Below are 15565 nucleotides of genomic sequence, written 5' to 3' on the forward strand. Positions count from 1 at the left end.
TGCCACACCCCCCCCCCCCTAGTAGATAGTGCCAGACAGCCGCCTTATAGATAGTTCCACACCCAACCTCCCTGTAGATAGCATTAGGACACCCTCTAGGAGTGGAATCCCCAGCCAGGGCATTGCCGACCCTCTGGCCGGGGATTCCTCTCCTGGAGGAACCCTGTGACGTCACTGTTTATATATGTACAGTGACATCAGGGGCTCCCTCTAGGAGCAGAATCCATGGCCAGAGTGTCGGCAACGGGATTCCGCTTCTAGAGGGAGCCCCGTCCAGGACGCCGGCGCCCTCCTACCTTCCATCCTAGTTGCGCCCAGCGGCCCAGGGCACATGCCCCCCCCCAGCTACACCTCTGAGACCGGGTGGTGGCTGCTGCTGCATACATGTGCTGGCAGTGGGACTCACCAATCACAGCCCCACTTGTAGCTTTCCCATGCTAACTAAGCATGGGAAAGCTACAAGGTGTGATTTGTCTGACTCACTCTACGCCCCAACCTGGTCTGGGACTAAGGTCTTGACGTGACTTGTCATGTGACGTGAGGACCAGGTGACTGGTCCCCACCGACCCAATGACGGTCTGTCTCTGACTGAGGTCACCTCAGTCACAGACAGTCACAAACCGTCATTCACTCCTCCAGGTCTTTCTCCTAATTGCCGGCTGCTGCAGCAGGCCTGCTTCCCTTCTTGTTTGCACTGCATCTGCGCATGTAAATCTTGGAGCATGTGCAGTGCAAAGTATCGTAGGAAAGGAAGAAACCTTGGACAGTGTTTTTTTTGGCCGGACACTATGGACGGGAGAAAACATCCCCCCCCCCCCCCCCGGTTTTTGCTGACTGTCCGTAAATTTATGAACGATTGGCAACCCTGACCTGCCTTCTTATTTTCCTGTTTCCTTTTAACCCCGAGACTCACCATGTGCACAGTGTAATCATTTAGCATTAACATATTTTCCAGAATTTTACAAAATCTCTGAGTTAGGCCACTTTCACAAGGGCATATATTAATCAGTATTTGTAAGCCAAAACCAGTAGTGGAACATAAGCAGAAAAATAGTATATTTGAAAGATTACACCTCTTCCGTGTCTAGGACCGACAAATTACTGCCATGTGAAAATGGAATTATAGCTGAAGTGCACCTGATGATCCGATAATTTTAGAAAATAAAAGCTATAAAAGATGCCAGTAAGAAGGTTGATAAGTTCAGTAACTAACCGAAATATGTTCTTGTAGAGGTAGTGTAGCCTAGAAAATAAAAAAAGAAAGTCTAAATTAATTAAAGAAAATCAATGTTTTTAACGGCAGCGGAAATATTAGCCAGAGGAATGTAATAATTCAGATATTCCTGCTGTGAATTATTTATGGTTTATAATACAGATCTGTCTATGGTTAGGGTATGTGCACACGATGAGAGGCTTTTACGTCTGAAAAGACAGACTGTTTTCAGGAGAAAACAGCTGCCTCGTTTCAGCCGTAAAAGCTCCTCTTCGCATTATGCGAGGCGTCTTTGACGCCCGTAAATCTTGAGCTGCTCTTCATTGATTTCAATGAAGAACGGCTCAAATTACGTAGCAAAGAAGTGTCCTGCACTTCTTTGCCGAGGCAGTCAATTTACGCGTCGTCGTTTCACAGCTGTCAAACGACGACGCGTAAATTACAGGTTGTCTGCACAGTACGTCGGCAAACCCATTCAAATGAATGGGCAGATGTTTGCCGATGTATTGTAGCCCTATTTTCAGGCATAAAACGAGGCATAATACGCCTCGTTTACGCCTAAAAATAGGTCGTGTGAACCCAGCCTTAAAGGGGTATTCGGGTTATAACAAGATATCACCTATCAACTGGATAAGTGATAGCGGTTAGTTCAGTGGAGGTCCCACCGATCGCCAGAACGGGGGTCCCATGTTCTCCGTTTCACCTAGCTGCAAGTCCACTGCTAGAAGGCATTGAATGGAGTGGTGGCCAGGCATGCGCCCAGTGATACATTCAAAGTCTATGGCACTGACAGAAACCGCCAAATGATTAGACCTCTATCGAACTAACAGTTATCACCTCATATGGGTGCTGCAGCCTCTTCAGTGTTCACATGGTTTTCGCTCTCGTTCATACTTGCACACGTCATTACATTTGTAGCGGCTGTGCAAGTTATTACACCACTGTCAGATTCAAGTGAATGAGACAGTGGTGCAATACCTTGCACAGCCGCTACAAATGTAATGGCGTGTGCAATGTATGGGACAGTGGTGCAGTACCTTGCAATGTAATGGCGTTTGCAAGTATGAGTGAGAAGGAGAACCATGTGAACAGTTAATAGGCTGTGGCGCTTGTACGAGCGTCGCAGCCCCTTTAAACAGCTGATCGGCGGGGGTGCCGAGAGTCAGACCTCCACCGATCTAATATTAATAGCCTATCCTAAGTATAAGCCAATATAGGCCATCAATTTAAAAAAAAAACAAATAACCCCTTTAAACTTTGGGTAGGAGGTGTAAGAAATGTAGAAATTAATCAGCACAGAATTTTTAACCTATTTAGATTTAAAACAAATTGTGTTCAAGGGTGGCAATTCCCTTTAAGCAGAAATTCTCCAAAATAAAGTTATTAATTGCTGTATAGTGTGCTTATTAGGGGAATATCACATCTGAATTTACTTCAGGGATAACAGGAGAACATTTACTTCTGCTTACCTGAGAATTTACAGTGTCCAGGTGATATTGCAGATAAAAAAGCAATTCTGATAATCACTTTATTTTAAGGAATTACTAACTAAGCAATACATTTATATACATTCCAAATAGCTCCAAAGTGAAGTTATACTTCTTGTAACTGTGGAATACATTATCACTATAAATAAATAAAAGTCTTATATTCAGAGTATGTGGTTGCAATGAGGCCCGATAGCAATGGTACTCTGGTCTCATCAAATGAGCAAACAATGTCACTCTAAATAAGAAAATATATAGTGTGTTCTGTCAAAAACACAAAGGAAAATGCAACAAGTGAAAAACAAAAAGATGGAAATGAGAAGGTTTCATAAGATACGGTAACATGTAGACAAATCAAAAGGTCTTGTAATAAGTCACTAACCAAAGGAAGACATGATGGAACACCTTTAAAATAGAAAAAAATACAAAAGTTATTATTTATTAAGATATAGCGAAGTAATAAGCATGTCATATGTAAGGAAAACGTATCGGATTTATTCTACATTCTATGTTCTCTTTAGTTTTCGATGGGCACATTGGGAACAGGGCAGATGACTATGGACAGTAGAAGGAGTCTTTACTATAAATTCCACACTGCACGGATTAAGGCTGGGTTCACACGAGCGCATTAACGTCTGTAATGGACGGACGTATTTCGGCCGGAAGTCCCGGACCGAACTCAGTGCAGGGAGCCGGGCTCCTAGCATCATAGTTATGTACGACGCTAGGAGTCCCTGCCTCTCTGCAGGACAACTGTCCCGTACTGTAATCATGTTTTCAGTACGGGACAGTTGTTCCACGGAGAGGCAGGGACTCCTAGCATCGTACATAACTATGATGCTAGGAGCCCGGCTCCCTGCAGTGTGTTCGGTCCGGGACTTCCGGCCGAAATACGTCCGTCCATTACGGACGTTAATGTGCTCGTGTGAACCCAGCCTAAGGGTATGTTTTTGCCCCGAATTACGTCCAAAAATAGCGCCTCAATAGCGTTGACAAACATCTGCCCATTGAAAGCAATGGGCAGACGTTTGTCTGTTCACACGAGGCGTATATTTACGCGCCGCTGTCAAATGACGGCGCGTAAATAGACGCCCGCGTCAAAGAAGTGACCTGTCACTTCTTTGGCCGTAATTGACTCCAATGAATAGCAGCGCCAATTACGTCCGTAATGGACGCGGCGTTCAAGCGCCTGCACATGCCGTTACGTCTGAAATTACGGGGATGTTTTCAGGCGGAAAAATCCCCGTAATTTCAGCCGTTACGGACGCTGTCGTGTGAACATACCCTAACACTTACTGTTTATATATTATCATAAAAATGTATTATCATGCATGCACTGTTTATATATTATCATAAAAATGTATTATCATGCATGTTTATCAGCCGTTACGGACGCTGTCGTGTGAACATACCCTAACACTTACTGTTTATATAGTATCATAAAAATGTATTTAACTTTATCTGAACAGACATTATAGTAAATTGTAAAAATGTACAATTATTGTACAAAAAATTGTACTTATGTCGTCGTGTAAAAACTTGAGCAAGAGGGTATTTCCACATGTACCAGATTTGCTGCAGAAAGTATCCAAAGCAAATCCAGACGAAGCCGCAGGGAACGCCGCATTGGCAAATCTGCGTTTCTTCCTGTTTCTTGTCTGCAACAGTACCCAAAACACTATACCCCCCCCCCCCACTTGCGGCCGAAATACGTCCGTCAATTACGGACGTAATTAGTGTGTGTGCACATACCCTGAGGGTGTCAGTATAGAATCTGACAGAACGTTTTTTTTTATGCCTCAGGCAATGGAGCTTATGTAGAGGGCTCATGCCCCTCTATAGAATCTTTAACCCCTTAATGACCAGCCTATTTTAAACCTTAATGACCAAGCCATTTTTTAAGTTTTTCCATCGTCGCATTCCAAGAGCTATAACCTTTTTATTTTTGCGTCGACATAGCTGTATAAGGTTTTGTTTTTTGCGGGACAAGTTGTACTTTTCAATAGCACCATTTTGGGGGACATATTATTTATTGATTAACTTTTATTAACTTTTTTTGGGGGGGAATAGAAAAAAACCTGAAATTTCGCTACTCTTTTTCGCGTCTTAAATCAACGGCGTTTACCGTGTGATATAAATAATGCAATAACTTTATTCAGCAGGTTGTTACGATTGCAACGATACCAAATTTGTATCGTTTTTGTATGTTCTACTACTTTTACACTGTAAAAACGCTTTTTTTTCAAAATTATTTGTTTTTGTGTCTCCATATTTGAAGAGCCGTAACGTTTTTATTTTTTCGCCGATGCGGTTGTATGAGGGCATTTTTTTTGCGGGAAGACTTGTAGTTTTTATTGGTACTATTTTGAATGCGACTTTTTGATCACTTTTTATCAAATTTTTTTTAAGTCAGGATTCACAGAAAACAGTAATTTTTCCATAGTTTTTTATTACATTTTTTACGCCGTTCACCGTGCGGGTTAAATAATGTAATAGCTTTATAGTCGGGGTCGTTACGGACGCGGCGATACCAAATATGTGTAACTTTTTTACTTTATTTTGTTTTTTTAATAGTAAAGCATTTTGTAAGGGGAAAAGCTGGATTTTTCATTTCTTTTCACATTTTTTTTTAAATTAACTTCATTAAACTTTTTTTTTACTTTTTACTTTTTTACTAGTCCCATTAGGGGACTTTAATATGTGATTCTCCGATCGCTATTGTAATACACTGCAATACTTCTGTATTGCAGTGTATTACTGCCTGTCCGGCATGATCTAGCAGGCATTCGCTCCAGGCAGACCAGGGGGCCTTTATTAGGCCCCCAGCTGCCATAGAAGACACAGACACTCGGCGATCGTATCGCCGGGTGTCGGTGGGAGAGAGAGGGAGCTCCCTCCCTCTCTTCAAAACCACTCAGCGTGCACCGCATCTGAAGGGTTAAACGGGTGAGATCGATACTAATATCGATCTCACCCGGCAGAGCAGGGAGATTTGACGCTCCCTGCTCTGTTTACTTTATCCTGATGCAGTGCCGTAAAAAGGCATATGCATCAGAATAAAGCCCGTTAGTGGCCGCCGTTAAAAGGCATATTGGCGGTCACTAACGGGATAATATCCATACAAAACAGAGGTGAAATAAGGCTGTATGCATGAGTACTAAGGACTTCCTGATTTGCACATGCTCACACTCCTTTTCAATTAAAAAAAAACTATTCCACTAGATTTTGACATAGAAATTTGGGACAGAGAAGATGGAATTTAAAGGGTATGTGCACACGAGAACTGGTTTTTACGTCTGAAAAGACAGACTGTTTTCAGGAAAAAACAGCTGCGTCGTTTCAGACGTAAAAGCTCCTCCTCGCATTATGCGAGGCGTCTTTGACGGCCGATCATTTGAGCTGTTCTTCATTGAATTCAATGAAGAACGGCACAAATTACGTTTCAAAGAAGTGTCCTGCACTACAGCTGTCAAACGACGACGCGTAAATGACAGGTCGTCGGCACAGTACGTCGGCAAACCCATTCAAATGAACGGGCAGATGTTTGCCGACGTATTGGAGCCGTATTTTCAGACGTAAAACGAGGCATAATACGCCTCGTTTACGTCTGAAAATAGGTCGTGTGAACCCAGCCAAATTGTCCCAACAAACCAGCATAACATTTGCATTAAACCCAAAGATAACTGGAGTGATTCTTAGGCGTTGTTCACACGGTGCTAAAAAAAAACCTGACGTTTAAATGCATCGAAAACGCTAGCGTTATTTGCCCTGTTTTTGGGCGTGTAATTAGGACTTCTATTACTACGTGAATAAGGCAAGTTTTCGGTGCGTTTTACGCGCCAAGAATTGACATGATGCTTCTTTTTTTACACGGCAAGTTTTTTTTAAACACGCAAGCGTAAAAAAAAGCGTTGTATGCACTACAATGCATTATCCCATTGAGGTCAGTGAGAGGCTTAAAGAATGCGTTTTTTACGCGTTTTTTGACATGTAGAACGCCGCAAAAATGCAAATACACGCCGTGTTAACAAGGCCTACTAATAAAATGATAAAGAATGTTACTAAATTTCCTGCAAAGTAGCCCTAACCTAAGCTGGAATTTGTGAGCATTCCTAACAATTGCCAAAAATATTACAAAATTTAGATTCAAGTAAATGAAAATAAAATTGCTCAAACATCTGCTGACAATTTTCATATTTAGCACTTACCTAGAAGTGACACCTTAGGATGTAGAGTGTGTGATTATTGCTCAGAAAGAGCCCAGCTTCCTTTATAGCAGTACTAGGACTGGGTGGAAACAAGCATGATACATGGCACACCATGGGTATTAAATGGAGCTCTGAATCTGCATACCAAATTATACTTAATCAAGCTCTACATATGCCACAAGCATGTGAAGACATTCTTTTTCTGAGACACCAAAAAGACAATAACAATGATAGCCTGATATAAAAGTGTGACAAAGCATGTTACAATTTACAAGATTGTGGTCAGCATAAGGCTCTGTTTACACTAGGTTCATGTCTTTCAAATGACAGAGCCATGACAGGTATGATGAATCAGTTTTTAAGTGGTGTTTCCGTAGTTCTGCTTTGTCAGTGGTGCAGAACAATGAAAATACCGGAAGCGCTGATTACGCTGTTCAATGGACACCATCTGGGTTTTACCGGACACCCAACACTTGAATAGGAGCAGAGCTGCAGTACAGACATTTCAGCTGATATTCCGTGACCTGGGCCATGTGCTTCTGGCATGGACGTCCGGTGCCCGTTGGTAGCCAGAGCAGCTGATCGGTGCAGGGTCTGGGTGTCGGACCTCCACGATCATATACTGATGACCTATCCAGTCGTTTCTAGGCTCCTCTCTTCTTCTCGTCCCACTACCTACATTAGTGTCCCTATTAACTCACACGTTCAGTCTTTCTCCCTGGCTGTCACTAGTCACCTATCTAAAATATTTAACTTCTCTCTTCCTTCTGGGATCTTTCCCTTGTCTATCAAACATGCCCTAATAACCCCTTTGCTGAAAAAATAAATCTCTTGACCTGTCCTGTGCTGCTAACTACAGACCTAATCTCCCCTTCATCATTAAACTCCTGGAACGCTTGGTCTACTTCTGTTTAATCTCTCTTTCTGCTAACTCTCTTCTTGACCTCACTCTATACTCTACAGAAACTGCCGTTACTAAAATCCCAAATGATCCCCTGGCGGCTAAATCTAATGGCAACTACTCTCTATTGATTCTACTGTGTGTCCCTCCAGCATTTGACACTGTAGACCACCAACTCCTACTCGATTTGTTAATTCGTTTATTACTCTGTAATGTCTGATTTTGTTTGTACATGTTACCTCTGAATTGTGCTGTGCTGCGGAATATGTGGTCCTGTATTAATAAGGATTATTATCAAAATTAATTTAAAAAAATATTATATATATATATATATTTAGTGGTTTAGGTAGCATTAGTGTCGCAGTGTGCTGTCGCCATTTTTTGTCTGCTATTTATAAGAAATTTGCATTAGTGTGATATGATGGATATTCTGTTAGGATGTAATAGATACAATATAATAAGTTACAATGAAAGGTCAAGAAGAATGAAAAACATTAGGGAGCCAGTGCAAAAATAAGGCTCAGTTAAGTTCTCACCATTTTTGTTGTTTACGTTTGGTGAGACTGGCCGCCAAACGTATTTATAGATGTATGCAACTGTATACCATGGAGTTGTTTTTTCTAAATACAGTTGTATTGCATACCACAGTCGACTGCGCTTTTCAACACAGTTGTGTCTGTGGGATCTGGACATGTCCCATCAGGGCCTGACTGGCCATCTGGCAGTTCTGACAAATGTGATGTGGAACAGCCAGGGGGATGTCAATAAAAATCTAGGGGGCGCCATTTCAATTTTCGCCTCAGGCAGCAGAAAAGCTAGAATCGGCCCTGCGGACAGTGGTGAACACAGGCACCAACATTCCAATAACTGCTGCCTCCTTGTGTTTAAAATCACAGCTTTCTGAGATTTATTGCTGTGTACTGTGCAATTATGGGAAGGAGCACTGCAGAAATTAAGTACAGTGCTTGTTGGCCAAGCCACAGCTAATCAGCTCTGGACTTGTTTTCTGCACTGATGCCTCGCTCGTTAGCGCACATCTCTGGCGCCGCAGAGGAAAAAAGAGAACTAGTACCTGCCCAGTCTCCATGTACAAATCAAACCTAACGCTGGTTGGCTGGGCATCAGCCAATCAGTGATGGGCTTGCTCTTTCTACTGCCCCCTGAGCACAGCTTCAGTCCGGCTGCCGAGGAGAAGGAGACTCCAGCCCGTGCCAGGTAGGTTGCTGATGGCTGTAGCACCAGCAGGTTTATTACTTTATCTGCTTCAGCTTCATGTAAGCTGCAAGCCTTCTACAATGAGATAGGGGGGGCATAAGTCAGTGTAAAGGACATGGGTGATGCACACAGTATCTGCAAGCAACTTGCTTGTGGGAGGGGAGGGGTCCAGATACTGTAGATAGGAGGAGTTATAGGGTTAAAAGGGTGAGCATTATGGTTAATTTGAGCCACAGATGGGAGGAGCTTTGTAAAAGGGGCGTGGCTTTGTGGGCACATGGATGGGGCTTAGTGGTGGAGGGGGCATCTCAGGTAGAGATGCCTATGTATTGCCAGCATCCTGCATGCCAGTGCCCTAGAATCAGCAATCTACAAAAGAAAGCAGGTAAATATAACAATGTGAGTGAAGTGTATAATTGATTTTTGTAGTGTGACTGGTTGATGTAGTGTTAACAGTGTATGTCCATTGTATGAGTGAAATATGCAATTTGTGTGAGTTTTGTGTCTTCTTCTAATGTATTAGTTGCATTTGTGTGCGTGTTGTTTTCAATGTGAGTGTGAGTAGTATGTGTGGTATAGGTCTAGTGTGTAAGTGTTATGTGAGGTATGTGTTTAGCATTTGTGTAGTGTGTGCGGTATGTGTCTAGTGTAAGTAGTGTGTGCGGTATGTGTCTAGTCTGTGGTATGTGTCTAGTGTGTGAGTGGTATGTGTCTAGTGTGTGAGTGGTATGTCAGGGGCCCCCCAGGCTATTGCCTGGGGGACACATGGTCGCACGGCCCCCCATAAGTTGTTAATAAAATATGTTTTTTGCTTGGTATGTTTTTCTCTCCCCCTTTCCCTCTTTTCTCCATTTGTTATTTTATATTAGAATGGTACTTACCATCGTGGTGTCCCCCGGGTAAGCTGTGCTGGTGGCACGAGCCGGTTTCCAGATGTTTCTGTCTCTGGGCAGTTTGGAGTTGGTCCCAGCTGATTGGACCTAGGTCAGCTGTGCAATTGCATGAGCAGGTTCTGGCAGATTCTATCTCCAGGCAGTTTTGTGGAAGGCCAGCTGATTGGTCATTGATAAAATCCTAAAGGCGGGAAAATTGGACATAAAAGGAGCAGTTCATCGTGGTCAAGCAGCCAGTTTTTGAAGATTGGACCGTCGCCATGGATGTCCTGCTGATGGAGCTGATCAGAAGAGCGGAGTCGGAAGGAGGAGAAAACTGGCTGAGGCATTGCCTAGCAGCAGCGCCGTCGAGGGAAGTCGAGGGAAGAAGCGAACTTACTGGGCTGGAAAACGACATAGAGGAAGCAGTGTCTCCTGCTGGGTCGTCGCTCGAGGTGCCGTCATCAGCTGCAGCCAAGAGGATGAAGTCTGCAGCAGAGTCATCACTGAGGGTGGAGCGCAGTTCCGGACGTTCGCTCCAGGTGCCGGAGCTTGAGAGGAGGCGGCCGACCGTGTCATCAAAGAAGGTGGCGCACAGTGCCGGAGGTGCGCAGCAAGTGCCGGCGCAATTGGCTAACCCGCTGGCCAGAAGTTTAGTCAGAGAACGGGAGACAACAGGTTGGTCGGGTACCCCCTCCTGCTCCAAGGATGGTGTGGAGGACACAGCGGAAGCGCCGGCCTCACTGGTTTTAGAGGTAGCGCAGGACTTTTCTTCAGAGCTGCAACCGAGGAAGAGGAGCCGGAAGACTAGGGTGGCTTATTCCCCACCCCCGCCAGTATCAAGGAGAAGAAGAGGTCCCAGGAGTCAACTTTCCTGTCAGCAAGTTTCCCCAGGATCTACAGGCACGCAGCAGGAGGTAGCAGAAGTGGTGCACGACCCAGGACAGGTGGAACAGAGTGGTGAGATGCCAGCTACCCCTTATCTGTCCCACCCCATCCCCCCTCCCCTCAATTCTAATGTAATGTTTGATATTTTAAAATTATTAGCTGATTTGGTCAGTAAGTCGGCTGTTCCTGCTAGTTCCCCCGCTGATGTATGGAAGCATAGTAGTCAGCATTTACAGAATGCTGGTTTTAGTAATATTCCTGTTTTAGAGAAAGGAATTGGTGTTTCGGAAACTTGTTGTAAGGAAGTGATGTCTTGCGATATTTCGCCATTAGGTTTTCATTTACAGCCAGCAATTAAGGAGCGTATTTGGAGGAACGAGTTTATAGATTTATTTTCTTTATTACCATCCGCGAAGGAGACTCTTGTCAAGCAGGATGGTAAGTCTGATAAAGATGAGGATAAAAAACGTTCTCCTCCTAAGTCTTTCTTTAACTGGCTACAGGCGTTCTGTATCTATGCTTCAGTTTTAGGGGAAAAGTCTTTCATTAATTCTAGTAATTTATTTCAGCATGTAGACATCATTCTTGAGGCTTACCGCCAGTTTGGTGGTTTAGCATGGTACAATTATGATGAAATGTTTCGCCAGAAGATGGCAGTGTACCCTTCATTAAAATGGGGCACTAAGGATGTTGGTTTGTGGCTTAGTTTAATGCTTCCACAAAGGTCAGTGCCCAAGCAGCAGCCTAGTTCTCAGAATACGTTGAGGAAAGGAGTTTGCTTTGCTTATAATGAAGCTCAGTGTAAATGGTTAAACAATTGTCGGTATAAACATGAATGTTCCTTTTGTGGGGGTTCGCACCTAATGTGTCGCTGTTTTAAAAGAGCAAACCAGTCTCAACCCCCTAGTTCCAAAGAACAGTTATCCAAAAGCATGGACGCCAGTGAAATTAATAAGAATGGCGCCATGGCTAGAAATGTTCCCAGACAGGGAGAAAGCTAATTTAATTTTTAACGGTTTTAAGTTTGGTTTTGATATCCCTTCTTTCAAAGGATCTGGTTGTTGCTGGGTGGATAATTTGAAATCCATCCAGCAGCATAAGGATATTGTGCATCAGAAAATCCTGAAAGAGCTTGAAACTGGCAGGATCGCTGGTCCTTTTATACATCCGCCGTTTACAAACTTTAGACTTTCACCTTTAGGAATTGTCCCTAAGAAGGAATTGAATTCATTCCGTTTAATACATCACCTTTCTTACCCGTTTAAGGCTTCATTAAACGATGATGCTGACAAGTCTAAAGCGACAGTACACTATGCTTCGTTTGATCAGGCTGTCTCTTTATTGAGACAGTTTGGTCAAAATGCTTTTTTAGCAAAAGCTGATATCAAATCAGCTTTCCGTTTACTACCAGTTAACCCTGCAGGTTTCAACTCTCTAGGTTTTCAATTTGAAGGTGATTATTTTTATGACAAATGTTTACCAATGGGTTTTTCTTTATCTTGTTTCTATTTTGAGGCATTTTCATCCTTTTTACATTGGGTAGTGCAGAAGCAAATTCCGGATGGAGGTGTTCTGCACTATCTTGATGATTTTTTGTTTATAGGTGATGCTAGTTCTGAGTTATGTTATTCCTTATTGTTAAAATTTGTCGAGTTTATGAAATTTTTTGGTGTTCCGTTAGCTGAAGAGAAGACTGTGTTTCCATGTAGGTCATTAGAATTTTTAGGTATTAGAATAGATTCTGAGAGAATGGAATTTAGTTTACCAGAGGAAAAATTGTTAAAGTTAAGGGTTTCTTTAGTCAGTATGTTAGCTAGGAAGAAATGTTCATTACGTGATATGCAGTCACTGTTAGGGTTGTTGAGCTTTGCCTCTAGAGTTATTCCTATGGGAAGAGTTTTTTCAAAGCGACTGTATTTTTCAACAAGGGGTCTTAAGTCACCTAGGTCCCATATTAGGTTAACGGTTCAGCTAAAAGAAGATTTAGCTGTATGGCTAGAATTTTTATCTAAATTTAATGGACGTAGTTGCTGGCAGTTTAATTTTGTGGAGTCTGACTCTTTGTCTTTATTTACGGATGCAGCCGGTAGTATGGGCTACGGGGCATTCTTTAATGGTCAATGGTCGGCTGAGTTATGGCCCAGTGCTTGGCGTGTAAGCAAAGTTACTTCAAATATTGTCTTATTGGAATTATTTCCGGTTTTGGTAGCCATAGTTGTATGGGGTCATTATTTTAAGAATAGGAGAATTTTGTTGTTTACGGATAACAAAGGTGTGGTCTTTGCAATTAACACATTATCTTCAAAATGTGAATTAGTAGTTAAGATATTAAGACATTTAACTTTATGTTGTCTGAAGTTGAACATCTGGTTGAAAGCTAGCTATATAGAAGGAAAAAAGAATGATATAGCAGATTCATTATCTCGTTGTCAGTGGCGGAGGTTCAGAACGATGGCACCAGAAGCGGAGCTTTGTGGAATTCCGTGTCCTCCTCATTTATGGAATCTGATTTGGGACTAATCTATGTTAATATTCAGAGATCCTTGGCTCCAAGAACATGGGCTGATTATTCAGCTGCTTGGAAGGAGTGGGTTAATTTCTGTGTTAATGAGAACTGTAATTTCTTTCATAATGAGGTAGGTCTAGTTTTAAAATTTGTATGTAGCCTGATTAGTAGGAGGCTGTCATTTGCCTCCATTTCTAAGTCTCTGGCAGGCATCTCTTTCTTTCTTAAATTAAACAGTTGTCCGGCTATTTCTTCGCTCTTCCCAGTTAAGCAGCTTTTGAAAGGTTACCATAGGTCAGCTCCGGTTGTGGAAAGACGAAGGCCTATTTCATTAGATTTGTTGTTAAAATTATTCAATGTGTTACATTTAGTTTGTTTTAGTAATTTTGAAGTGTGTTTGTTTAGAACAGCATTTGTGTTAATGTTCTTTGCAGCCTTGAGAATAAGCGAACTGGTGGCAGAGAGTAAAGTTTCAGTCCCGGGCCTTTCATTTCAGGATGTTAGTTGCAAAATTGACCATGTTTTGTTATTGTTAAAAAAATCTAAGACAGATCAATTAGGAAAAGGTCGTTTGGTTAGAATTAATCAGTTTTCGGGTTCTGTTCTTTGCCCAGTTTCTAATGTTAAACATTGGTTGTCAATCAGGCCGAGTCTTGGGGTTGCTTTCCTGATTCATCAGAATGGGGATCAGCTGTCCAGATTTCAGTTTAACTCTGTTTTAAAGAAATGTTTGAAGTCCCTGAAGTTGGAGCATTTAAAAATATCCTCCCATTCGTTTAGAATAGGTGCAGCTACGGAAGCTGCACAGTTAGGAATTGATGAAGGGATTATAAAAAGAATTGGAAGGTGGGAGTCTAACAGATTTAAACTTTATGTTCGACCAGACTTGTTAGTAGTGTAATTATATATCCACAGGTAAGCGTTTGGTTGTTTGGATCCTTGGCCACTCTTTTATATTTTGGGCACAGAAGAGAGCCGCGAGAAGGTCCTATACAGAAAATTTGTCTATGGATCCGCTAGTTTTTTCGGTTTTTTGGCATGGGGTAAGGGGTTTGCAATGGAAGAACGTGTTTTCTTTAGTTAAATCACTGAGTTCTTATTGGCCGGATCCGAATTTAATTATCATCCATGCTGGAGGCAATGACCTAGGTAAAGAAAAGACTTTGGACTTACTTTGGGAAATGAGAAGTGATATAGCCTTGATAAAATGTCTTTTCCCTGACGCTACTATTTCCTTTTCAGAGATTATTCCAAGACTGCTATGGTCCTCTGGAAATTATAAGTTTTTGAATCGAATCCGTAAAAGGATTAATAGAGCCATGTCTAAATACATGTCGGTCCTCGGTGGTCTTTCTTATAGACACAGTGACCTTGAAGACCTCACAGACGGGCTGTTCAGAAATGATTGTATACATCTTTCTGATGTGGGTATCGACATTTTCAATTTGGGCCTGCAGAATTTAATTGAAGAATGGCTGCGGTGTTTTGGGGGGGCCATGTCTTGGTAATGTCATGGCTTGTGGGGTTTGTCACCCAGCTAATGCTGGGCGGACTTGGTTTTTATTGGTCAAAATATTTATATTTTATTATTTATTCGATTATTTATGGTTATTCTCTTCGAATTATTTTATCTTAGGTTACCCTTAATAAACACCGTGGCCATTTTTATCCAAAGAAACTGTTGTCATGTTTTATTTCATTTTGATTGAGTATTGTGGGGTTTGTGCTACCATGTCAGGGGCCCCCCAGGCTATTGCCTGGGGGACACATGGTCGCACGGCCCCCCATAAGTTGTTAATAAAATATGTTTTTTTGCTTGGTATGTTTTTCTCTCCCCTTTCCCTCTTTTCTCCATTTGTTATTTTATATTAGAATGGTACTTACCATCGTGGTGTCCCCCGGGTAAGCTGTGCTGGTGGCACGAGCCGGTTTCCAGATGTTTCTGTCTCTGGGCAGTTTGGAGTTGGTCCCAGCTGATTGGACCTAGGTCAGCTGTGCAATTGCATGAGCAGGTTCTGGCAGATTCTATCTCCAGGCAGTTTTGTGGAAGGCCAGCTGATTGGTCATTGATAAAATCCTAAAGGCGGGAAAATTGGACATAAAAGGAGCAGTTCATCGTGGTCAAGCAGCCAGTTTTTGAAGATTGGACCGTCGCCCACCCTCCCGCCCTATTGTTCTTAAATTCCTTCACGTCACGTTGTTTGTTAGAGGGGTTTGTCACCCAGCTAATGCTGGGCGGACTTGGTTTTTATTGGTCAAAATATTTATATTTTAT

At 42.4% G+C, this 15565-nt stretch overlaps 1 protein-coding gene across 1 annotated transcript; it reads left to right on the forward strand.

Annotated features, from left to right (window-relative positions):
• The first annotated feature begins 9764 nt into the window (after positions 1-9764).
• LOC142656275 (uncharacterized) lies at positions 9765-14809 on the forward strand. The gene is made up of 2 exons (XM_075831173.1): positions 9765-11222; positions 14206-14809. Exons 1-2 carry the CDS (start codon positions 10178-10180, stop codon positions 14796-14798), a joined length of 1638 nt encoding a protein of 545 aa, XP_075687288.1. The 5' UTR covers positions 9765-10177; the 3' UTR covers positions 14799-14809.
• The last annotated feature ends 756 nt before the right edge of the window (positions 14810-15565 follow it).

The sequence above is a fragment of the Rhinoderma darwinii genome, chromosome 6 (assembly GCF_050947455.1).
Source record: "Rhinoderma darwinii isolate aRhiDar2 chromosome 6, aRhiDar2.hap1, whole genome shotgun sequence".
In the NCBI taxonomy this organism is placed as follows: domain Eukaryota; kingdom Metazoa; phylum Chordata; class Amphibia; order Anura; family Rhinodermatidae; genus Rhinoderma; species Rhinoderma darwinii.

Excerpts from the sequence above, each read along its gene's own strand:
- LOC142656275 (XM_075831173.1), top strand. The coding sequence starts at position 10,178 with ATGGATGTCCTGCTGATGGAGCTGATCAGAAGAGCGGAGTCGGAAGGA. Across the intron at positions 11,223-14,205 it reads GACTCTTGTCAAGCAGGATG|GTAAGCGTTTGGTTGTTTGG; the intron begins GTAAGTCTGATA and ends ATATATCCACAG.